Source organism: Camelina sativa, chromosome 7 (genome assembly GCF_000633955.1).
Source record: "Camelina sativa cultivar DH55 chromosome 7, Cs, whole genome shotgun sequence".
Classification (NCBI taxonomy): Eukaryota; Viridiplantae; Streptophyta; class Magnoliopsida; order Brassicales; family Brassicaceae; genus Camelina; species Camelina sativa.
In genome coordinates this window covers 30808016-30832586 of record NC_025691.1, presented here as the reverse complement: position 1 = coordinate 30832586, position 24571 = coordinate 30808016, and the positions used below count along the sequence as shown (strand labels likewise).

Below are 24571 nucleotides of genomic sequence, written 5' to 3'. Positions count from 1 at the left end.
GACCATCCACAAATATCATCACATAAGTCAGAGATCCGAAACTTTCAGATCAGTAAGAATGAACAAAAAAACTAAGTTATCAAATAAATAAATAAATAAAAATAAAAAACTAAGTTATCAAATGGACTAAAATTTTTATATACTATATTCAATTTTCAGTATTTTTTTAATGAAAATAATTTTTATTCAGTCAAAATATCTTTGTACAATGAATATAACCTTATGCTAAAGAGTTCAAAGATTTCAATATAAAGAAGAACACCACATTCTAAATTTTTTTTACCGGTTTAATATACTAATCTCATCGGTCTACACGCCTAGCATCTTAGACCATCTTTACTAAGGGGTACTCTCCTGATTTCTCTTGGGTTTGGGCCCCAATTCATGAATAAACAATCCATTTAAAGTCCATTTACATGAGAATCGAAACTTGCTGAAGCACTTTGAGCAACCCTTAAGAACCGCGACGTGGCTCATTGTGAATGGTTGATCAAAAAATATAAAATCAATTTTTTTTTCTCCTCATTTTTGCTTCTTTCATGTCTTTCTCTTCTCATCAGACACAAAACGGCGAATCGCCACTGATTAGGGTTTAGGTAAAATTTGATTTGCTTGTGAGAGTGGGTACTGTTTGATGTTTAATTGGTTTGTGATTTGTATGGAGGGTTTACGGGTTGGGGCTTAAATCGATTGTTTGTCTGATTTACCACATATTTCCTTGTGTTGTGTGAGGTTGAAGCTTTGTGTTTTAGATTGTTAAGGGATGAACTGTCTTTGTGTTTTAGATTGTATAGGTAATCATGATTAAACTCTCCTAGTAGAATAAACAATAACACTTTACGATTTATGGTGCTTTACAAGACAGGGAACTTTTGTTGTATAGGGTTTAAGCGTTTGTTGTCTTGTTTGATTGTTGTTCAGACTGTTGTTCTATGATCAAAAGGTATGAACTTTTCATGTATATTTAGTAGTATAGGGTTTAATCGTTTGTTGTCTTGTTTGATTGTGAGAATGTTATATGTTTTTTTTATTGTGACCCGTGTGTTGTTGTTAGGAGTACAGTTGAGTTTTTGCTTGATGTTTTGTTAATGTTATAGTGTGATTAACATTCACTCTTTTGCCATGTTTTGTGCGAGGTTTATATCAACTGGACAATGGGGTTTAATGGTGAAGAGGGGTGTTCATCAGCTTGACATTGTGAGTGGATTCTCGTAGTTGAAAAGGTATGCTCTTCGTATGAGATTGTGTTTTTGTTCTTAGGCTTGGCTATGTGTTTGGGTGAACCGTGTTTATGTTTTTGTTGATGTTTAAGTCGATTTTGTTGAGTTTTTGTTAATGTTTAAGTCGATTTTGTTTGTCTTAATGACTATGATCAGGAAATGCTCCTGAAACAGTCACTCACACAAAGAAGTAGTCGATGGGAGTTGTAGTTGCAGGTTTTAAGTGTAGTTGCAGGTTTTAACTGTGGGAGTTGCAGGTTTTAACTATGGGAGTTGCAGGTTTGTGGGAGTTGCAGGTTTTAAGGGTGGGAGTTGCAGGTTTTAAGTATGAGAGTTGTAGTTGCAGGTTTTAAGCAGTAAGACAATTAGATGTATTTTTTATTTTGGATTCAAATGACATTGTAACTTGTTACCTTGTTCGGATTATTTTTCAAGTTGACATCAAGATTGTGTTTGTAAACACATAGCAACAATTTTGTAAACACATAATATTGCAGTCATATAGACACCAACAAGATTGAGCAATCTTCTTTTGATTCTCTAACAAAAGAATGATTTTGCAAAAATACTCTTGAGGTTGCTTTATTTAAATAAATATTAATTATATAATTAATTAATTTGAGAGTAACTTGGGAGAGGTACTCCACTAATGATGCTCTTAGCGGCCTATTTTTAGAACAAGAGAGGCATAACCGCATAATGGACATTTTTTACCTCTTAGTTATTAAAAAAAAATACATATATTCAATTTGTTTCTATTCTTTTTTTTTTTTAGAAGTTTTTTTAGATTTTTTTTCCTCACAACACTCTTTTTCCAAAGTTGTACTGCTTTGGTCTCTTTTTTTTTAGTTTGTTTTTTTACCTTTACAATTGTAATTGACACAAACCCGTACATGCAAATAGCAATAACGCATTATATTCTCTCTTTTGGCAACAATAACGCATTGTACTTGATCAATCTAGAAAAGACTACTATTGTAATAAAGCTAAATTGAACGGTGATGAATGTGCGCAACTTGGATCCGACCGACACGATAGGGTCTCTCAATCCACCAAACTATATAATAATTCTCACGTTGAATGTTGAGGCGCTCATCAGTCCTGTTTGATATTTATTATAATAATTTCCAAAACGTCTATAACTATATATACGTACGTATACCTACTTTGATGTTCCAATCCATGCATATTATTCAAATTTAAGAATTCTTTTTACATTAACACATCTGATCTACAAGCAGAACCCATGTAAACAAAAGATTTACATGTTCCAAATCTAAGATCCAGATTATTGCAAAGAGAGTAGTGAAATTGCAATACCATTGGAATTCATTTTGAGGCAAGTACTATGACTGGTATCATCAAAGAAAAATACATGAGAAAAGGTACACCAACGGAAATTTTTCTATCGCCAATAGGTATTCATCAAAGAGTAAACAAGCTAAGGTCGAGTACTATAGGAATAAATTGATCCGGATTTTATATCATTGGTTACAAGGTGAATATATTTGTCGTTTAAGTATGGATGGGTGCCTAACTTATACAATAGTGTATTACATAACAATATCCCCAGGTTCGAGAAATTGTACGAATCTACGACTAAGCCCATAATTTTTTGTTAATAGATATGTTGATATTTTATTTATAAACTAAAAAAGTAAATGAAAGAAATTTTGGAAACAAAAAGGAGGGGCCATGCAAAGAAACTTTATTTATTTCGATCGGGCTGATAAAGTTTTAATTTCTTATATATGTTTTTCACTGCAATACAGTTAGTTGCTTAGTTGTAGAAAAGAAGAAAAGAGTGACTTGTCACAAACTAATATGGTTATTTATTATTTAAATACAAAAATAAAAGTAGACTTTTGATGTGTGGAGTGGAAGTAGACGTTTCCTCGTTCTTCAACTATCTCTATAGTTCTGCTGACCCACTGACCCACTTCTATTGTCTTTTTAGTTTTTACATACATTCAATTATACACAATACATATGGATTCGTTGTAGATTTATTAACAATAATACTAGTATAAGTTAACTAGTAATAAATGTTGACCTAATAAGCTATTCATGTAGGTGATCATATACATGCGCTGCCAAGTATTAAACGTGCGTACATCGTATGATAAGATAATACCATTTATAATACTCTCATTTCGTCAACGATCATATATTATAATCTTATTTCACTTTTAGTAAACAAATGGCAAAACGAATGAAAATGGTACAAGTATGATCCTAAATATAAAGGCATGGTAGCTACACTTATACTTAGATTGTCTTAGTAGATCTATATATTGTCGAGCTTAAACAAAATATACTAGCTACAGTTTTCAATATTTATCCGGATTTGTGATCATATAAACAAGTCATTAGTTTTCACCTTTTAAAAAATTGATTTCACTTTATACAACGTATTATAAATATAATAAAAAAATATTTATAGTTATATAAAAATCTTTATGATTAAGCTATATATTGCAACTATTATTCTATGGTTATTTTTGCATACTCTTGGGTGTGATTGTGAATCGTGTGATTCATGCCTAAGATGCCTTGGATATATCATGTTATGTAAGCTAGATAAAAATATTTTTTGTAATAGAAACTTTGAACTTCGAAACATCATCACAAGGAAGACAAATAATCGTGACTGTCACTGTTTAGTTGTCCAATGAGAAAAAAAAAAAGAAAGAGGGAAAAGTATATATTTCTCATTTCTGAAAAGTCCAATCACATATTTATTTATAAAGGCGACTTATTGGACTTTCTAGTTGACAGACAGATCATTGAAGCAGAGAACAGTATTAGATGATCATCGCAAGCAGAGAGAGAACGACACGTTTAAGAAGACAATGAGAAACTCACACCCATAACTTGCTGCTCATCATTTCTTATTATATTAAAAAAAAAGGGTTAGTTAGTTTTCTTGATGTGCCACATATCTTTAATTTCATGATCTTTTGTTTACCTTTTCTTTCCTATGCTCTAGGAGATAATGTCAGATCAGTTATATTATATAGTTTGAGATTGTTCTTGAATTCCATGTCTTTTTTGTGGCTTATTTTCAGAATATATGGCTTCTTTCTTTCATGGAGAATCTAATATGAGAGAACCCTCTTCTGATATTTTTATGATGAATCTGAATCCATTCCCCGAGCCGACAATAACCAGTAATGCTCATAACCATCACTTCGACAACTTGTGCTTTGGGTCTCAACAACATGGACCTCGAGATGAAGTAGAAGATCATATATCTTCTGTCTCTACGTATTCATACGAAGGAGTCTTCAGGGGTTTGACTCCGATCTACTTGAGAGCTGCTCAAGAATTGCTCAATGAGATTGTCAATGTAGGAAACGGTAGCCATGGCGCCAAACAAGAACCAAGAATGAGTAAAGAGTCTGCGATTTATGGAAAAGGGGACATCGTTGGTGGCGGCCATACGCCTGGCGTGGCTGCTTACCGCCAAGAGTTGGAGATGAAGAGAGCAAAGCTCATCTCCATGGTGGAAAAGGTAATTCATTTGTAACTACCTATATAGATATATGTGTGGCATAAAACAATATAAGAAATTTAAGTGTATAAAATCAACTATGTGAGCAATGCTAAGAAAGTACTTTTATTTAAGGTTGAGATTAGGACTCAAGTGCAGTATCCATCACGCTGTTTTTATGTTGGCCATTGTGGATTTTTTACCTTGACAAAATGCCAGTGTTTAACATGTTTCGGATTTTTTTTAGGCATCAAAGGTTGGTCCCGAGCATATGGGAATAGGTCCGGAACTTTCTTGGCTAAAAAGAAAAAAACAAAATATTTAGTAGCTCACTAAAAGAATAACCTTTACATGAGAAAGGGAAAAAATATGATCTAGTGTTAAGTATATTTTGTTGATAAGTAAACGTTTAAAGATTGGTAACTGATTTGGGAGATGTACACAGGTTGAACAAAGATACAGGCAATACCATGACCAAATGCAGACTATAATCTCATCGTCTGAGCAAGCCGCGGGTTTAGGCTCAGCAAACCCGTACACACATATGGCGTTACAAACAATATCAAAGAAGTTTCGTGTTGTAAGAGACATGATTTGTTTGCAAATCAAACACGTAAACAAGCTGTTGGGGAAAAAGGAATGTGACGAGCAGCTTAAGCATTTGGGTAAGATGGCACATCACCATTCAAATGCTTGGAGACCGCAAAGAGTTTTGCCCGAAAATGCTGTTTCCATTCTACGATCTTGGCTCTTTGAGCATTTTCTTCATCCGTAAGTAATGTTTACTTCTATCTTTAATTTTTGTTTCGATTATAGTCGATATGGATGATGTAGCCTTGAAACAAAGGAAAAACTATACAATAAGGTTATGGAATAGTCACTAGTTAGGTTTCTGTAGACTAACCAATGATTCTTGTTTTGGTTTGTATATATAGATATCCTAGGGATCTGGATAAGGTAATGCTTGCCAAACAGACTGGACTTACTAAGAGTCAGGTAAATGAATTTTGATCGACATACTTTTGTTTGTTAATGTTAAATGTCCCATAGTTTATATACAGTTTTCATAACATCATCTAACAAAGACTCGACATACTAATTACATTTTTTTAACATCTAATTGCTAATTATATTTATATATTTTTCTTTATGTGGGTACACTTTTGAAGAATAATAATAAAACCAAAAAAAGAATTATTCATGAAAATTTTGTGTAAAATGGATGTAGGTGTCTAATTGGTTCATAAATGCTCGAGTTCGGGTGTGGAAGCCAATGGTGGAGGAATTGTATTTGGAAGAAATGAATATTGAAGAAAGCAGAAAAGGAAGTAACCCAAATGAACATAGTACCAACGGTTCATCTTCTAAGCAACCTTACAATAATTCCACTTCAGATGAATCTTCGAACTCGATCTTACCCACCTTTTATCAAGGATTCAATGAAAACGAAACCCCTATGCCAAATGCATCCTCAAGTTGCTCTATAGGAAGGTTCAGCAAGCAACATCTGAATCAAGCTAACTTCATTCATTTCAATGGAGGGTTTGAAATCTATCACACAATGGTTGGGAATGGCGTCTCCCTTTCTCTTGGCCTGCCTCATTCTTGCGACCAAACCTTCAAAAACATTCAGTTTGGATCGACAAGTCATGGAACTGAGATCTCGGGCATATATCCCTCTTCGACTTATCAAATCATGGATTAGAACTAATTAATAGTGATGATATATTTTATGCTTGTTGCTTACGTATATTCTGTGTATAGCCCTGGCCTTTGGATGGTTTTTGAGAAATGGATGTGTGTAAGATAGATAGAGAGGAGATGATTTAAGTATAGGTTTTGATAGAAATGTAGATAACTATACTAGATAAAAAAAACTAGGTCTAGTATGGCTTTATACAACCAGGTTTTAGTTAGTTTTGCTACGGAGATGTTGATCAAGACGTTGATTCGTTGATCAAGATGGCAAAACAAGGAATGCTTGACATATATATATATATATATATATATATATATATATGAGTGTAAATGAAAATTTCTATCAACCATGAGATCCATGTTCCCTTTTAGTTATGTCTTTATGAATATATGTGCGTGTGTATATGTGTCACAGAATCCCCAAAAAATCTCTTCACATATTTTGTATTTTTTCTATCTATTGTTCATCAAACCTAAATATGATTATTAATTTTTTTTTCTTTTTTTTGGATATGCTCCTTTTACGATCGAACTATAAGCTTGCTACTGTGTGAATAGCTAAAATTATATCCTTATTCTTTGCCAAATGTGTTGAAAAGGTAACGAATACACAAATTCTAGCTGTTCATGAATGGCTTAATAGGTACGTGCATGTCATTCCCACAGTGTTTGTAAATGGTTGTAAAGGGAATGGAATTGAGTGGAACACTTCCGTGACCAAACAATATAGGACATCAACTTCGCTATGAAGCCTACAACTCCAACGTTTTAACTACGACAGGACAAAAAGTGACAAAAACTTTTAGAAATGGGAATATGATAATAAAAAAAATTTGGTAACAAAAAACACACAAAACCATGGTTACAAATTACATATAAAAAATATGAATGGAGGAATACACAAACGCCAACACCTCTCTCTCTCTCTCTCTCTCTATATATATATATATATATGGTACATAAATTACCCCAAAACTAATACACCTCTAAAATTCTACCCACTCATGTCGGTGTACCTCGCCAAAAGACCAATACCACATGTATAATAAGTGATTAATCAAATACTAAGAAAGAACAAAAAAGTGAAGACAACATATAAAAAATGACAAAACCCTTTTACCCAACAAATAATACTACTCAGTACTCACCACCGACCTGACTAAACCCTTTTCAATCTGACCTATGAAACTCCCCCAAGATCTCAAAACCCTCATCGATTCTCAGTGTGATCCATCTCGTCGGTAAAATAGCACATTGTGGATCAAGAACGGTTTGGTTGGATTTGTACACAACATGAGGATCACCAAGAGGCAGCTATCGGGAGAAGTATGTACTCTCCGCTCGCGTCTTTTTTTCTGGGGTTTATATCCAAGCAAGAGAACCCCGGTCATTTGGATTTTGTGGNGTGTCAACTTGGCACCTCATACTGTTGAACAATACACAACACCAAGTAGTAGTACATGTCTGTACAAATAAGTTTCCAATCCTATTAAACCAAGGGATTATACACATCTACAGTATCTAACAACACTTCTGTACAAAAAAGTTTCCAATCCTATTAAACCAAGGGTAATACACATCTACAGTATCTAACAACNGAAGAAGGATTAGTCTCTGTTTCAGAGATAAAAACCTGCATCCATGTGTCCTCTATATGTCTTTCTGGTGAAGTTTCAGGTGAGGTAATTGCTGGAGGCAATGGATGGATAAGCTTGGGAACCACAACAAGATCTCTCCCCAACACCAAGATAGCCCCGGCATTGTTTGCAGTACCTGATAAGGAACATAATATGATTTTATAAGATCAGGATTTTTTTTTATACGGCTTAATAGCGAGTGTTCGGTTCCATAGACATACCACAATAGTTTGTAGCCGAAAAGAGTGTGATCAAATGCCCCTGGGCGAAACGCTCGAATCCATCCATTACGCATTCATGCGCTCGTACTATCAATTGAAGATCATTGTTGTTGCAGAACTCCATGACACGGTCAGGCTGTAATCGCAAAAATCTTGGTCAGTAATAGAACTGGTGGATATACTTATTGACGCGAACTAGAATTATATTCTTCAGTATCATTGTCGAGATATACTTATGGAAGCAAATTAGTGGTATATTTTTCAGCACTACTGTCTAAAAAGCCTATGAATAAGTCTAGAGTCGCAAGGGTCAAGCAAAACAAGTTCACTTCTTCACACGTCAGAAGCTCAAAATGAAGAGGGAAGGATGGATCAACAACCAGATGTATATGAGTACGAGGAGAGGAGAGGATGGGAAGGGAAAGTAGGATATCAACAGAATTGTATGAAACAGAAGGAGAATACCACTCACCCCAAAAGTAACCAATCCAGGACCTCTAGCATTGGGCCTCAAACCTTCAACACTGTCATTTTCAGTTGGATCGGACCTAACAGATTGCAATATGACATACTGGTGAGACATCAATCAAGAAACAAACATTGAATAATAGAATTAGACATGTACTTACCATAGTAAATCCATAAGCACGATTGAGCCTGCTTCCATTGTAATCGGACGTTGGATATTTTCTATCTGCTCTACATGATTTATCGACCGACCAATTCCCCCATGCATACAGATAATTTTCTTCTCAATCAGTGCAGCCAGAGGTAGCCAATTGAATAAACGGTTAATTCGGTGCCATACCCAAATCCCATCACGTTCACCCTGCAAGCAAAGTAGCCACGACATGAGAACCTAAAAGTGGAAACAAGAGATTGTCAGAGATGATGAGACACTACCATTCGCTCAATACACTCTATCCGGAAACCAAAAAGGGCATTAATATCGGCGGCTTCATGGTTTCCACGAATCAGATGTACGTTGTGTTGGTATTCAACCTGCAGTGTCAACCATTGAACGTTATAATCTTTCCTATAGCGTTTATAATACCAAAACAGAGGCACTAATATGGTGCTCAAAAACTACCTTTAACGCAAGCAGAAGTGTAATTGTTTCTAGGCTGTGTTGACCCCGATCAACATAGTCCCCTAAAAAGAGGTAATCGATATATCTGAAACCATTTTACACACTCAGTAATGTCAGATCAAAAGTAGCAATCATATATCGTTAGAGATTTAGCTGCACACTTACGATATGTCTCCAGCTGTTGATGGTGAACCATATTCATCAAAAAGGCGCATGAGATCCCCAAACTGACCATGCAAATCACCAAATATCTTAATCGGGGCTCTAAGCTGTAACACAGTAGGTTCGCTCGAGAAAATACGTTCTGCACTGTCGCAAAGATCAGCTATTTCATTGCAATCCAAGAAAAACTGGCGTCGAACTGGAGGCTTCCACCCTCGAGGTTTCAAAAGATGAGCTACAACCTAATAAAATAGAGTTGTTACTTCATTAGAAAGTATTGAGTGTCAACTTGGCACCTCATACTGTTGAACAATACACAACACCAAGTAGTAGTACATGTCTGTACAAATAAGTTTCCAATCCTATTAAACCAAGGGATTATACACATCTACAGTATCTAACAACACTTCTGTACAAAAAAGTTTCCAATCCTATTAAACCAAGGGTAATACACATCTACAGTATCTAACAACACTTCTTATTCCTATACAACCAACCAAATGACCAGTGCAACAGCAAGAGAAAGTTTCTACAGCTGTTCTAGCAAGCAGTCTTTTGCAGGAAAATGTAATAAGTGTATAACTGTTCTTCTAGATCCAATATCATGGACATAATGCTTTCTTGCACCAGTTCATTAGGAGAGCAAAACTCTCTACCTTTTTCGGAACACTATTGATTGACATCTGACGATCTAATAATTTCCTCGCTGCTGTAGCACTTTCAGGTGTCCCATAGCTAACACGCCGTCCCTCATTTTCAAATTGATCAATGGACAACTGTCTAACCATTCCACCTAAGGCTCCACCTGTTTCTGCAGCAACCACCACCTTACAAAATTTCAAAAATAAATGCGACGTTAAATTATGAAATTAGGATAATACACCATTATTAAATGAAGAGGGAAAATGTTGTGAAATGTCAGATTTGGTATGATAAGAGTTAGTTTGACTCACAGCTCTATGATGAAGTCGAACCCCTGCAGGAATAACACTGTTGGGTACTGCAGAATCAGGCTTAATTAATGATACTGACGGTTTTCCACTGGGTGTAGCCTCAGCACCACGATCCCTATCCGGCAGTTCAACTTCACCATTGACCTGCCGTGCCTTTGCAGCAGCTAAAGTTGCACTGATAGCCTCGGCTTCCGCAGCAGATGCTTCAACGAGATACTCCACACCCTTGCTTGTTCTCCTACAATGTTGGTTGATAAATATTTTTCACAATGAAATGCATAGGTGCGCTAACATCACGACACATCCCCAAATCAAGACACTAACCGAGTTCCTGGAACCATTGCATTTTCAGTGCTTATATCAGTATACATATCACCATTTACAGGGGGTGCAACAGGACTTCCCAGTACCACAGCATCAGGAGCTGATTCCGGTAACTCCCCTGTCCTTTCATCAGAAAATCCATATCTTCCAGGTGAACGACCAGGTGGCGAGTTTGTTGCTGCAGCAGCCGCAGCAGCATGAGAGGCAGCAGATGTTGTTTCAGCAGCAGCAAGATCTTCAGCAACCAATAGGTCATCAAGTAACACTCCTGAAGCACCAACAGAATATTGTTAAGTTTTGCAGTTATAATTGGGAAAAAAGGGAGGGGTCTACAAGAGAAGTGAAAAGGAGCAACGGCACTGATTTTTGGCGATTCTATAATGTTTAAACTAACTAATGTTAATTATACAACGTCCAGACCTTAACAAAGATCAAACTACCTATTTAAAAAAAGTGTAATCCTACATTATCAGACATTGGTAACTTGATGGAATACTATACCAAATTTACAGAATCATTGGGTCTCAGATGCTGTAAAAATGGTTCATTCTCACAGACAAACATGTAATGGTATACTGCATATAACAAGGTTGAAGCTTTTTTCTGTTACCTCCACGCAAACCACCATAGATAAATATCAAATCACCCACTGCAGCAGCAGCATGTCTGCAGCGCCTAGTCAACTCAACAGAAGCATCACCACCAGCTGCGTCCGCACTATACCTACCAGTTCTAGGACTAGTAACAACCGATTTTGTATCACACCATACTCCTGCTGCAGTATCCAACACTGAACAAAGAGAAAAACATGAACCAGTCAGAAAAGCTCAGAAGAATACATGTACTATTTATTATGAATATAGTTATGTAGCTCCTTCTACAATAGATGAGTGAACAATCTTTTACAATATCTGTTCGATAGTTTTCGATGAAACTCAAATATTATATCAAATTGTGGCTTCACTGAAGAAAGATACAGCTTAGACAAAGGACGAAAATAACCACGCTTTTAGAAAAAATATGTTTCAGTAACAATTCATCGATTAAGACAACATAAAGTTGTAAAAAAATAACTTATTCATTGGTTTAAATATTGCATATATAAGAAAAAAACCATAAGTATTCGCTCATTGAAAACTCCAAAACAACATGAAATGAGATTGATTCTTTTCCTTTGCTAACCTGCAACACTGGATGAGTCTTCTACCATGCGTCCACCACCAAGTGCCCCACCAGAGACATGGAGTCTTGCGTTTACAAAGACCTAAAATTTCCACTAAAGGTTAGTTTTTCTGATGGAACTAGATAGGAGAAGAGAAGAAAAGATAAGAAGAAGCGTCTCATACTGCTGCATGCTGGTATCTGGCAGAAGGTGAGACACCAGGGGCTATGGCCCATTCCCAACGTCCATCCCTGTGCTTGGCAAGTCCATATGCACTTGCTAGGGGCTATCATGCAAAGGTCCACAAAGACATATTAAGTATGGCAAGCAAATATTTAAGATCAAGACGGACGAAGAACCTCTTAAACTCTATTTTTCACTTTTATGCAAACATGGTAGCTAATATTCTACTTGAACTCATACTTGAATTAATTTACAAAGAGAAGTTATTCCCCTATCACCTCACTGCAACAGAACAAGTTTGTTAACTGCAGAGTAAATATAATGGTAGCTGAGAGGAATATAACATTTGGACTCCCTCAGGTGACAAACTTAAAGCCTCAATGTAAAGCAAATGTCTATTTTCAAACAGGGGATTAACATGGAAGCAAAAACTCTTTGGCTTACCACACTGTTAGCATCTCTTCCACCACAGAGAAGAAGAAGGCCATCAGACCGTGCGCTTGCAGTTGCATACCTAGTCATAACGTACAAATCCAAGAGATCTAAATCACTTAAGAGAGCCAAGATCACATCAAATTAATGAAGCCAAGGAAGCTAAATTACATGCATGGAGGTGGACCTTCCCCTTCTGGTTCCAGCTTACGCCATTCATAAGGTTTGGCAGCAGTGTCCAAAGCCCATACATCAGCTAATGGACGTTTTCCTGGTAATTTAAGGATAAGGGAAAAGGGGCTATTTAAGGAGAATATAAATACACTATTAATGAGGTAGCGAGTAAAATTGCTTACCATCATTTCCACCAATTGCCATGAGATACCTCTGTCCTACCAGTGCCATAACATGACCATAACGCGGTCCTGGTCCAGGACCCTGAACAACAACCCTATATAACGAGGATTTCTAAATCAAGCAACAAACTAGTATAATGAATTTCAGACTGAGCTTGCCACAAGATGCAGATTTCTATTCGAACCTGTGCCATCGTGGCCGTTGCTGAGTGAGATCAAGAACGTGAAGATCCTCAGCTGATAAACCAGCAGGACCTATTCCACCCTACGCCACAGAAACAATTCGATAGGAGGTTCAAATTGCTGACCATAAATGATAACCGTGCTAAACTACAATACATAACAACAACCAAAAAAAAAAAAAATTCTCCCCTACCTGAATAACTACCATGGTCCCAACAGCAGTAGCAACATGTGCAGCTCTTGGGCTAGGTGGTTCTCCATAAGGTGTAAGCCTGTAAGCATTATTTCATCATATTAATTGAACTCCACACTTAAATAACATACTGTAGATCTCATACACTTTTCTAATATGGATACTTATAAATGGTTAAAGAAACAGACATCACAATTCATATCTTATACTCACCTCGACCACTTATTAGTAAGAACATCATAACAATGGACATCAGCCGTCGCACCAGCAAGCCCTGCATAGGAAACAAACATTATTCCAAACATCAAATACAGGACTTGAAGCCAACAACAAGGAACTAATGCAAATCTAACATCAAGGAATGAAGAAACTAGAAATGTTGAGAAAACTAGTTTCACCCTCGCAAAGCTTATAGCTTTACTAGAAAAAGTAAAGGAGAGAAATCGAAAAACATACGAATGCCGGCACTTCCAGCAGAAGTAGGCGTTCCGGTTCCTCCTGAATTACCCTCAAGAGCCGTAGCACCACCAAACAAGATCAGTCTCGGGCCAATGTAACAAGACGTCCCTTCTTCACCAACAGCAGGAACAGCCGTCAACGTGTGTCCACATCTAGGACCAGGACCATCCTCTTTCTTCTCCATAATAGCATTCACAACCGAATACGTCGGCGCACATCTCGGCCCAACCACCGTCGTTACCTGCGGTTGTTGTTGTTGTCCCGGAGACGGAGACGGAGGCGAAGGAGTCAAAGACGCCGATTCGGATTCGGATCCAGTTTCTTCCGTTGATTGCTCAGACGCTTCTTTCTCCATAGGCGACGATGATGAAGCGGCCGTCGTAGTAACAGGATCTTGATCATTCTCTGGTACCATAGACGAATCCAAATCCATTTCTTTCTTTTTTTTCACAACCCTAAATTTTTTTTAAAGCTTTTAATTTAAGAAAGACAACACATCTTCTCTTAATTTAATAGCAAATCCAAAGTTTCTCTTTTCGAAAATCTTCACGCTTATATAGAAACACTGACTTAGCTTTCTCCGGTAGAGATCCTCCCGGGAAAGAAACAAAAAAAAAGTTAATCGGAGCAGAGAGATTCCGAGAATTTGAAAATGAGTTGTTTTTTTTTTTGGTTTAGGAGAAAAAAAGGACAGAGAAGAGAAGACGAACTCAACGCCCAAACCCAAACAAACCTGCCCTTTGTTTATTTTTCCTTATAATTTTAATTTTAATTTTAATTAATCATCACTCAAATTTAATAATTTGTATGTTTTACTTACTTACTACTACTCACTTTGTATTATAGATAATTTTTTAGGATTTTTACCCAAAAAAAAAAAATAAATGTTGTATTATTATTAATTACTTTTGTTTTATATTTCTTTCAATATTCATTTACTTATACTTTTCTTCCACTTGTTGTCATTTAAGTGCATGATATATTTAATTATTTATTATAAAACTAAAAATATTAATTAGTTATTTGATTTTAAGAATAAAAATGTATTAAATATACTAAAGAAATCATCTTTTTGGGATACAGAAAAAATCTTAGAACATCATCATTTATGATACAAATGGAGTATAAAAAAACAACAACAACAATATTTATTTGAGGAAATAAAACACTCTTTTATCTAATTTCAATTGTTGTAACGAATTGAAAAGCCATATGTAATGTAGTCATTGTACTAAGAAACAGTTTCATCATTTATGTTAATACAAATTGTACTAAAAAAACAGTTTCATTGTTTATGTTTATACAAACAATACACATGGAACCAAACCTAATGTTTACTTACGTGTAGTGTGTAGTAGTAGCCTAACACAGCTTGTAACATACTACTGTATTATTTGATTATTCATTATTAATGACGGATTTTTATATATTGAAAATATGCAGCAAATTGTAACGTTTTGCTACCAATTTTTACTATCATGAAATAAAAAAAACTGTGTAGCAAATTCATTGTATATTTGTATATCCATCGCAAATATTATCACAATGATTTTTTTTTTGTCGTCAAAATTGTGTATATTGCAGAAATTTAGTAATAAACGGTAAATATGAATCGAACGCCTTAAAAATCGTTATTTACACAAACAAATAGAGAAAGTATAAAAGTGGAATACAATAAATAAATAAACAATGATAGAGCCATAGAGGAAAAGGAAAATGGCAATGTGCCATGAGGATGACATTAAATGTCATCTACAACAGAATGACATAACTCTCTGAAGTCAGATTAACTTCGTACAAACCGCCATTTCCAGTTTTGGAAGCTTTAGAAACAATCTAGCAAGAAGAAACGACTTATTTTCTTTAAATTCATGATTAAGGTACTATTTACTTTCAGGAAGAAAATTTACGTTTACATCGAAAAGAAAAAATCACTTTTTGACTATAAAGTATTTTTATATTCTTACAACTTTTTTTCCTTTCTTTTTTTTTGGGTCAAATTTGCAAGCGTCGTTTGTTTGTTGCTCTCATTTATTGGATTCCTCCAAAGTCCATAGCTATGAAATATATAGCAGACAATGCAATATCAAAATTGTTATAAACCTTGCATGTGCGTTGATTGAGTACAAGAGTGATGCTGGAGAGTAAAAAGGTTTAGATTCTTAAACGTAAATAGTACACAATTAAAAAGTCTGGCTATTGAATTTTTTTTGGATTTTAAGTTATCAATTTAGCTGCTTTACAGAACCTGCTCCAAAGGACTCTTCATCAATATATTGACTAGTATCAAGCTGAAAAATTCTCGATATCTCTAGTATATTTGCACAAACATAACATCTAACCAACAGCTGTTAGAACTTTTCACAATTTCTACATAAGAAAAACCCCACATTTTGTATCATATATTCCAGCATTTGTTGATCAATGCATCGTGATTGCTTGTTGGTTTCTGGGAACTTCTCAGCACGATATTCCATCAAGACCGAATCAGTTTTTCCTATGTGACTTCTTGTTCTGTTTCTTCTTGGAAGGCCCAATTCCATTTGCAAGATCAAATGAGCTCAGATCATCTAGAACTTGATCAAGACCAAGACCAGGAGCTTCTCCACCTTCCTTCACAGATGGTGAACCTTCAACTATTTCGGCTCCCAAAGTATCATCATCCCTTGTCTCGTTTTCATCTTCTCGGGTCATCTCTGGAGGCATTGCAAAATGTGGAAGCTTACCTTCAATGTAATCTTTCAGAATCTGCCTAGCTGCTTTGGTCTCATCAGGTAGTCCACTAGAGGCGACATAACCACGAGAGAGGCAGTATGTTCTCAGAAGCTCTGAGGCAAGAGGTGGGCGGGACTGAGGCTCATAGGTTTTAGGTTTAGGTAAAGAGATGTTGTACACATCCTCAATGGCATTCCGAGGAACACGTTCAGCCACAACCTTGATAGCTTCACGGTGCTCGGTCATCCGGTCTATTGGAAGAACTCCAGAAGCAATCATTTCATATCTTGAGCTTGAGAATGAAGGGAAGACTAAACCAGGGCAATCACAGAGCATTAGCTCCTCAGATATAATCAATGTCTGGAAATGCTTTGTTTTCCCCGGGGTAGATGTGACACCTGTTCGCTTCTGACCTACCAAAGCGTTGATTGTCGAACTCTTTCCCACATTCGGGTACCCAACAAAACCAACGACAACTTGTTCGCGGTGCGATTCAGCAGAAGTTGCGGAAACTCCTCTAGATTTCCTCATTTTTACTATCTCTTGAGCCTCAAGTTTTAATCGAGCCAATAGCTCGTCCCTTCCATATACTTTAACAGCTGGATCATCCGTCCTCTGAGAGGTATCAGGTGCTCTCCATTGTTCTTTCAGGGGTTTACCTTCTAGGGTAGCCGTAGCAGCTTTGGCTGACCAGAATACAAACAGAATATTGTTGCGGGAAAAGTATTCCGCCCATTTCTCCCTGCATATACAATGTACAACCCAATTGGTTAGCAAAAAACAAAAAGGTTAAGAGGCAAAAGAGCAGCAAGTAACAGGTTTACCTGACATAAGTAGGTAGAAGATCCGCCTTGTTTACAAGAAGCATTGTTTTTTTATGATCATCAATTTCTTGTGCATATGCCTGCGTCAGAACAAATCTTCACGTAAATGATTGATATGTTCAGGAAAATTATACTAAGAGAAAGCTGCGAGTTAGCAGAGATAGAGTTACCTCAAGATCAGGACACCGATAGAACAGAGGATCCCTAGCATCAACAACCATAACAATCTGAAAGAGAAGTACAGATAGCCAATGAGCTTTTGCAATTAACTTAATTCAGGTAGATGAGCCTTAAGAGACGAAAAAAATATCCTGAACAAAATAACATACCAAATCACTTCGTTCCAGTACTCGCCATAGCTGTCTCCAGATGTCAAGATTCTTCTCGAATGGAGTCAATACAAGCTTTTCATTTTCCTCGAGGCTGAATACAGCAGAAAAGTAGGCATGCATAAGTATATAGCACTAAGTCCCAAGGAAATTTGCATATAATAAATCAAACCATACATCAAAAATAGCAACAAAATAATATCTTGAGTAAACAATAACATGCTTCAAGATGTGAAAATGGATACTTTATAATCAACAAAAGTGGTTAAAACGAAACTTATTTGACTGTTTTGGTACCCTATCCCAAACTCTCCCTAGTCCCTAGCTTTCCTTTGACACAAAAAAAAAAACTATCTCGAACATATAACAAGCTTACATATGTGTTGCCAAAGTACTTCAGCTTAGTCAAGTGCTAAAGTTAGATAAATACGTCAACCTTCAGAGTCATCATTTAACAAATCAAAATCGAAACTAAAGCCATTAAGTGGTATAAGTGACAACCAAAACCTCGCAGATTGTAGCAAGCAAGTACTAGAGTAAACATAGTGCCTAGCTTATGAGCATTGATTCGAATACGAATTCTCCTAAAATTTCCTTAATTTAATTGTTCCCCATTTTATAGAAAGCATTGTCCTAGAGCATAGAGAAAATGATCTGACTTGGTTCAAACACTTGCATATAAGCAACTCTCCATTCTACTAACAGCTAAAATCCTTCTAGTGCCAGATATTTATCTTGTTTATTGCCAACAACACTAGGAAGAAGAACAAGGTAAGACAGAACCAACCTCGCAAGTTTCCGGCGCCAAGTGAGAAAAGCTTGTTTTTCATTAACATCAAGTTGCTCCACATTCATTTTTGGTGTCCAATGAGGTCTGAATAAAGTAAAGAGAAAGAACATTAAACTAAAGAAGACTTCATGTAACTCCTGAACAAACTAAAGAAGAAGCAAAAGAAATAGATATATAAAACCACCACACACCTTCGAGGCACTTGAAGGCTACTAGCATGTAAAGCCTCTTCTCTCATACGTTGCTCTTTCCATTCTTTAGCTGTTATACCACTTGAACTCGAACCTGTGTCCCTATTTACATACAAAATCACCACAAACAACGAAGAATTAGCTCATGAGAGATATGATGATTCAATACATAGAAGCTTCTACAGATTCAGAGCACAAACACAAACAGTAATCACCAATTTAGATAATCAATACACAGAGCTCAAAAGCAAATTCTTCAGATATGAAACAAACCGATTTAGATGAATCAACAAACAGAGCTCACAGATTGAAGAACCGATCGATCAATTTAACCAAATAATCTCTAACAAAGATGTGAAAAACAAAATGAAAATCGAGAAACTCACAGATTGATAGGTACAGGGGTTGCGGAATCGTGATGAATCGCGAAGAGGCGTTCAGCTTCCTCGGCTTGTTCGATGATAGCATCGATGTCGCTGACCTCTGTAATAGATTCCAAAACCTTCTTGTGTTGATCCTTGTAGGACTTGCCTTTTTCCTTTGTTTCTTGGATCATATGGTTGTGGTGCTTCACTAGGGCTCGCCCTAGAGACGTCTTCTCGTTCTTCCCCATTTTCTTCTCGTCAGTTACGGGAATCGCAGAGGTTGTGAGAGGATTGAACGCTTTGGGGTTTCCTTCTGCTTGTGGTGGTTGAATTCAAAACTCGAAAATGGGAAAGCTCTCGTGTGGTTTGAAGCGAAACGAAGCCGCCGTGGGGAGAAAATTTTAATAAAGTAAGAGTTTAGGGCTTCCAAGGAAAATTTGGAAAAATATCCTAACACGTTGACTGGTTCTCCCTCTACCTCCCACAAACGCAGTGTTTGTGGTTGGTAGCGGTTAGTAGCGGTTGCTAGTGATTGGAACTAATTACACAAGCTGCTGTCAATTGTTTCCAACTGCTTCAAATCATTGAATTCCAAAAACTACGCTTGTGGGCGATTGCGGTTAGAACTTTTTTTTTTGTAAAAAACTTAAAAGAAATCAATGATTATGAAATTCTTTTGTGTTATATCTTCTATCTGACCATTTAACTCATTAAGGATGAGAGAAAATGAAGTACGGATATAATTACAGAGATTATAAAATAAACAATTAGAAAAAAATAATATTCCAATTAATAATAAACCGGAAAATTTGATGTAAATTTAATGGCACATCGCACATAAGTTCAAAAAAATCTAAATAAATATAATATTTCATCAGAAATTTTTTAAAAATAATATTATTTGTGAAAAATATTAAAACAAATCACCAGTGACTCTTCTCAACTCTCACTTAACCATTCCTACCGATGCAACTACTGACCCACGATCTAAGAGAAAAGAGAAAAGATCTACGATCTAAAGCATATGTTTTTGTCATTTATCAAATTACTTGATTAAATTTTTGGTGAAAAGCCAAATGCATAAAGGAATAAGTATTTCAATATGAAATTTATTTGTTTTTTGAATAATTATTTTAGTATTTTTTTAATAAATTTAAATTATAAATCAAGTTTAATTAAAATTTTTGTGTTTTTAAACATTTATATATTATATATCACATTTATTATGTTCCAACCGCTATTGCACGCGCTGGTCAACCAGTCGTAAACCTCCCGCAAACACACCAATTTTAAACCGCTAAACCAGTCATTCAAAACGCTTAATAACGCTTGAAACCGCAATCGTCCGCTTCCACAATCTTCTATTTTTCAGCTCATGTTGCTTCTTGTTTTATGGCATATAGACAGATATCTCATAGTAGTAATCCTCTCGATATATAATAAGAAAGTGTGTTATAGGTGAAAAGGTTCTGGTTCAAGCGGATTTGTGATATTTGCTGGTTCAGATAAAGATTGGCTTTGGGGTTCGTATGGTTCTGACATTTGAAATTATTCAATTCCTTACTAGAATCTGTGACTAATTTATTGTTTTTTTTTTTTGGTACAGTTGGCTTGGATAGAAGAAGAACCACGAGACTAGCTTTCATTTCTTAATTGGATCTCCCTGGTAAACTCATCTTAAATCCTTGAACTAGCAATAATACATTTTGCTATCATTTTTCTAGATTTACTTTGTGTAGAATAATCTGATTTTAAGGCTGATTTTTGTTCTTGTCCCGATTTGTAACGGAGTGAGCCCACGTCATTTTTTCCATTTACCTTACGCATTAGAGAACTGAAGTTATGTATGGGCTTTGTTGCTAATAGATGTTTTCCCTTATCAGTTGTCCACAACACACCCAACAGTAGGATTTTTTCTAGAGAAAGAAAAAGACGATACAAGAATAGCTTGAACGGTCTCACGTGACGCTTGCCCACAAGAAAAGTCACGCGTTATAGCCAGCTGTGGCTAGAACTTGAACAGAGAGGTAGCCGTGTAGCTCATCGACAACAACAAGATGACTGCTCTAACTGCCCGTGTCGGATTTCAAGTTGTTATTTTGTTGACATCATCAATATTGGAATATTAGGCATGTTAAATTAAGTTGATTCGATTATGATGGTGTCAAAGAAATTGTCTTACGGGTGAATCAAAATCTTTTGTTACAAGCTATAAAAGTTTTTTCACAATTACAAAAATATTGAATGAAAATTAGATATATAAAATAGCAGTTAAATTTTGAAAATTTTAGATTTAAAAAAAAATTAAAATACCAATGCACGTTATCAACACCAAACATAAACAAATTCACTTCGAACTTTTAGAAGTAGTTTTATAAACCAACACTATTTTTCAAACGCCAATTTATAATCGACCTTAATGTTTCTAAGGTTCAATTAAAATATGAAATAGCGTTTTTTTATTTTGTTTGGGAATATCCACATTCGATCCTTGTTGGAAAGCTCAAAAAGTCAATATATCCATGTCAGGCAACTAGACAAGCTATTTAATTTACCAAAACAAAAGAAAAAAAAAATCTCTAAACCACGTTCTTCGTTCTCAAGATCCAGAAAACTAACTAAACTGAAGATGAGTTCAAGATCTGATCTCACAAGCAAACGAGTTACCTTCATAATCTTCTTGCTAAGTCTCTCACTTGTTGAGTTATGCCATGGAGGATTCACAAGTGAATATGTCAGAGGAACTGATTTACCAGATGACATGCCTTTAGACAGCGATGTCTTTACAGTTCCTCCTGGTCCTAATACTCCTCAACAAGTTCATATAACGCAAGGGAATCATGAAGGTAACGGAGTGATCATTTCTTGGGTTACTCCAGTTAAACCCGGTTCAAATACTGTTCGGTATTGGTGTGAGAATGAGAAAACGAAGAAGGAAGCAGAAGCTACAGTGAACACTTACCGGTTCTTTAATTACACTTCTGGTTATATCCACCATTGCCTCATCGATGATTTGGAAGTAAGTACTCATCACTTTAAAGCTCTTTTCGATTTTGAATTGGTTTTGGTTCTGTTTTTTTTTTGGTTAAAAATATCCTTAATTTAGAAAAAAAATTCGGGTTTAGATATGTAAGAAAAAAAAATGGATTCAAATTTAATTTCTTGAGTATAGAATTTGTACAAAAACAAAAAATTTGAATCCATTTAAACTATATTTTGGGTATAGAAATAGTAATTCTATTTAAACCATATAGTATAAAATATAATTCGGTTTTGGGATATAATATTTTAGACCGTTTATGTTGTATTTACTATTTAGTTACTGTTCTTTTAAAATATATATATGGTTTGTGTGCAGTTTGATACAAAATACTATTATGAAATTGGGAGTGGCAAGTGGCGCAGACGGTTCTGGTTCTTTACTCCGCCTAAATCAGGCCCTGACGTACCTTACACCTTTGGATTAATCGGTATATTAAACTAACTGAAATTCATGTTTATGGGCTAACATAAGTGGAGTGACACATTAAACCTTAGATAATGTTTTTGACTATGGTGGTCTCCAACAACTTTCCAATGTGGGATTTTTGTATTAACTTCCAGGGGATTTGGGACAAACATATGACTCAAATACTACGTTAAGCCATTATGAGATGAATCCGGGGAAAGGACAGGCCGTTCTGTTTGTAGGAGACTTGTCTTACGCAGATCGCTACCCTAACCACGACAACAATAGATGGGATACTTGGGGAAGGTTTGCTGAGAGAAGTGTTGCTTATCAACCTTGGATATGGACTGCAGGCAACCACGAAATCGACTTCGTTCCTGACATTGTACTACTTGAGTTCCTTCCTTTATCTTTTTTCATTTCTTGAGTAATGATCTAAACTTAACTTGAAGAGTTTGGTTTTAGGGTGAAATAGAGCCATTCAAGCCTTTTATGAATAGGTATCAAACGCCATATAAGTCATCAGGAAGCATCTCTCCATTGTGGTATTCCATCAAAAGGGCGTCAGCTTATGTTATTGTTATGTCTTGTTACTCATCCTATGGTAAGGAATCGGAGATGCAAACTGCTTTAAGAAATTATTTAGAGTCTTGTAGCTTAACAAAATTTGCATATTATTGATTAGGGAAATACACACCTCAATACAAATGGCTGGAAAAAGAGTTGCAAGGAGTGAATAGAACAGAGACACCATGGGTTATAGTCTTAGTACATTGCCCGTTTTATAGTAGCTATGTGCATCATTACATGGAAGGTGAAACATTGAGAGTCATGTACGAACAATGGTTTGTCAAATACAAGGTTAATGTTGTGTTTGCAGGTCATGTTCATGCCTATGAAAGATCGGTAAATTTCATTTTACTTTTCCCCAAATAGTATTAATATTTATTATCTATACTCCCCTTGTCCCCAAAGTGATGATCTCAAAAAAATGACGCAGGAACATGTTTCTAACATTGCTTACAACATTGTCAATGGACTGTGTGAGCCAATATCAGATGAGTCAGCTCCTGTATACATCACAATCGGAGATGGAGGAAACTCTGAAGGCTTGGTTACTGAGTAAGTTTACCATATTTTTGCAAACACTTTTATTAACGACAGAGTTATATCAATAACAGAGTTGGTTATGTGTTAGTTTGAAAGTTACTTTACTCTGTTTTTGATACAACTTTATCTTTATGACTTCAACCTTATCCATTCTTCAACTCTGTATTATACTTTCTCTGTTATTTGATACAAAGCGTTTGCTATATTTGTAGCATGATGCAGCCACAACCAAGCTACTCCGCGTTTCGAGAAGCTAGCTTTGGGCACGGGCTGCTAGAGATTAAAAACAGAACTCATGCCTACTTCAGCTGGAATCGTAACCAAGATGGAAACTCTATAGCAGCAGACTCTGTGTGGTTGATTAATCGGTTTTGGGGAGCTCAAAACAAGACACGGCTTGGTGCGTTTTAAACACAAACTGAACAAGATTGTATTGTTTCTGCAAATATTAAAGAAAAATAAATCAAAGAGTGACTGTTCTATGAAAGGTATGTTATTGAGATTTGATTATAAACATTTTAGCAACAAAATATTTTTTAGCAACTTCAAGGTGATAGTACTCCCAAAGCTTTGTTAATAAGGATAATCTTTAATCGCCAAAGTACTCCTAAAGAGCAGCGACCCATTTGTCGATACAGCAGATGACAAGCTGAGGTTATCAGAGATTAGGAGGACTCTGAAGTCGAATTGAAGCTTCAGTCACATCTTTATCTCTTGGTGTATTGTGTAATACAATATCATCTGTCTCCAAGAAAATACTTCATCTGCTCTATTTGCTTATCCATGTCATCATTGTGATTGCAAATTTCTCCAAACTTCAATATCTTTACAACCTTCACCGTTTCTCATTGAAATGTGTGAAACTGTTTTTTTCTTAAAGCATCTACTAGTTAACTATGAAATCAACCTAGTATATTGGAGAGGACTCATCAAATAAGATAAAAATCGCAAGCATTTACAAAAGACAATCCATCTCATAGAACAAATAGTGAAAAGTTAGTTATGATCATCGAGATATAAAGTAAGAGAAGAA

The 24571-nt window shown here is 35.8% G+C and overlaps 4 protein-coding genes across 5 annotated transcripts; 2 read left to right on the top strand and 2 right to left on the bottom strand.

Moving 5' to 3' along the window:
• Positions 4019-6583, top strand: LOC104703545 (BEL1-like homeodomain protein 5). 2 transcript variants are annotated; one of them, XM_010419572.2, is made up of 5 exons: positions 4019-4132; positions 4289-4734; positions 5159-5484; positions 5649-5709; positions 5942-6583. In XM_010419572.2, the coding sequence occupies exons 2-5, from the start codon at positions 4294-4296 to the stop codon at positions 6416-6418; spliced, it is 1305 nt and encodes a 434-aa protein (XP_010417874.1). In that variant the 5' UTR covers positions 4019-4132; positions 4289-4293; the 3' UTR covers positions 6419-6583. The 2 variants fall into 2 exon arrangements, with proteins under 2 accessions (XP_010417874.1, XP_010417873.1); XM_010419571.1 differs by lacking the exon at positions 4019-4132 and having other exon boundaries at positions 4160-4734.
• On the bottom strand, positions 7970-14482 carry LOC104705126 (serine/threonine-protein phosphatase BSL3-like). Its single transcript, XM_010421110.2, has 20 exons — positions 13764-14482; positions 13521-13581; positions 13308-13386; positions 13117-13196; positions 12932-13026; positions 12747-12846; positions 12588-12657; positions 12145-12246; positions 11981-12062; positions 11409-11588; positions 10799-11066; positions 10475-10712; positions 10178-10348; positions 9525-9763; positions 9360-9444; positions 9173-9271; positions 8899-9098; positions 8742-8817; positions 8270-8405; positions 7970-8184 (listed from the first exon to the last, which is right to left on the bottom strand). Exons 1-20 carry the CDS (start codon positions 14197-14199, stop codon positions 7970-7972), a joined length of 3012 nt encoding a protein of 1003 aa, XP_010419412.1. The 5' UTR covers positions 14200-14482.
• On the bottom strand, positions 15964-19467 carry LOC104703543 (GTPase LSG1-1-like). Its single transcript, XM_010419570.2, has 7 exons — positions 19002-19467; positions 18616-18717; positions 18422-18508; positions 17635-17728; positions 17476-17532; positions 17306-17385; positions 15964-17223 (listed from the first exon to the last, which is right to left on the bottom strand). The coding sequence occupies exons 1-7, from the start codon at positions 19226-19228 to the stop codon at positions 16254-16256; spliced, it is 1617 nt and encodes a 538-aa protein (XP_010417872.1). The 5' UTR covers positions 19229-19467; the 3' UTR covers positions 15964-16253.
• On the top strand, positions 21520-24097 carry LOC104703542 (fe(3+)-Zn(2+) purple acid phosphatase 12). Its single transcript, XM_010419569.2, has 7 exons — positions 21520-21999; positions 22339-22450; positions 22584-22813; positions 22894-23032; positions 23114-23334; positions 23429-23550; positions 23751-24097. Exons 1-7 carry the CDS (start codon positions 21610-21612, stop codon positions 23947-23949), a joined length of 1413 nt encoding a protein of 470 aa, XP_010417871.1. The 5' UTR covers positions 21520-21609; the 3' UTR covers positions 23950-24097.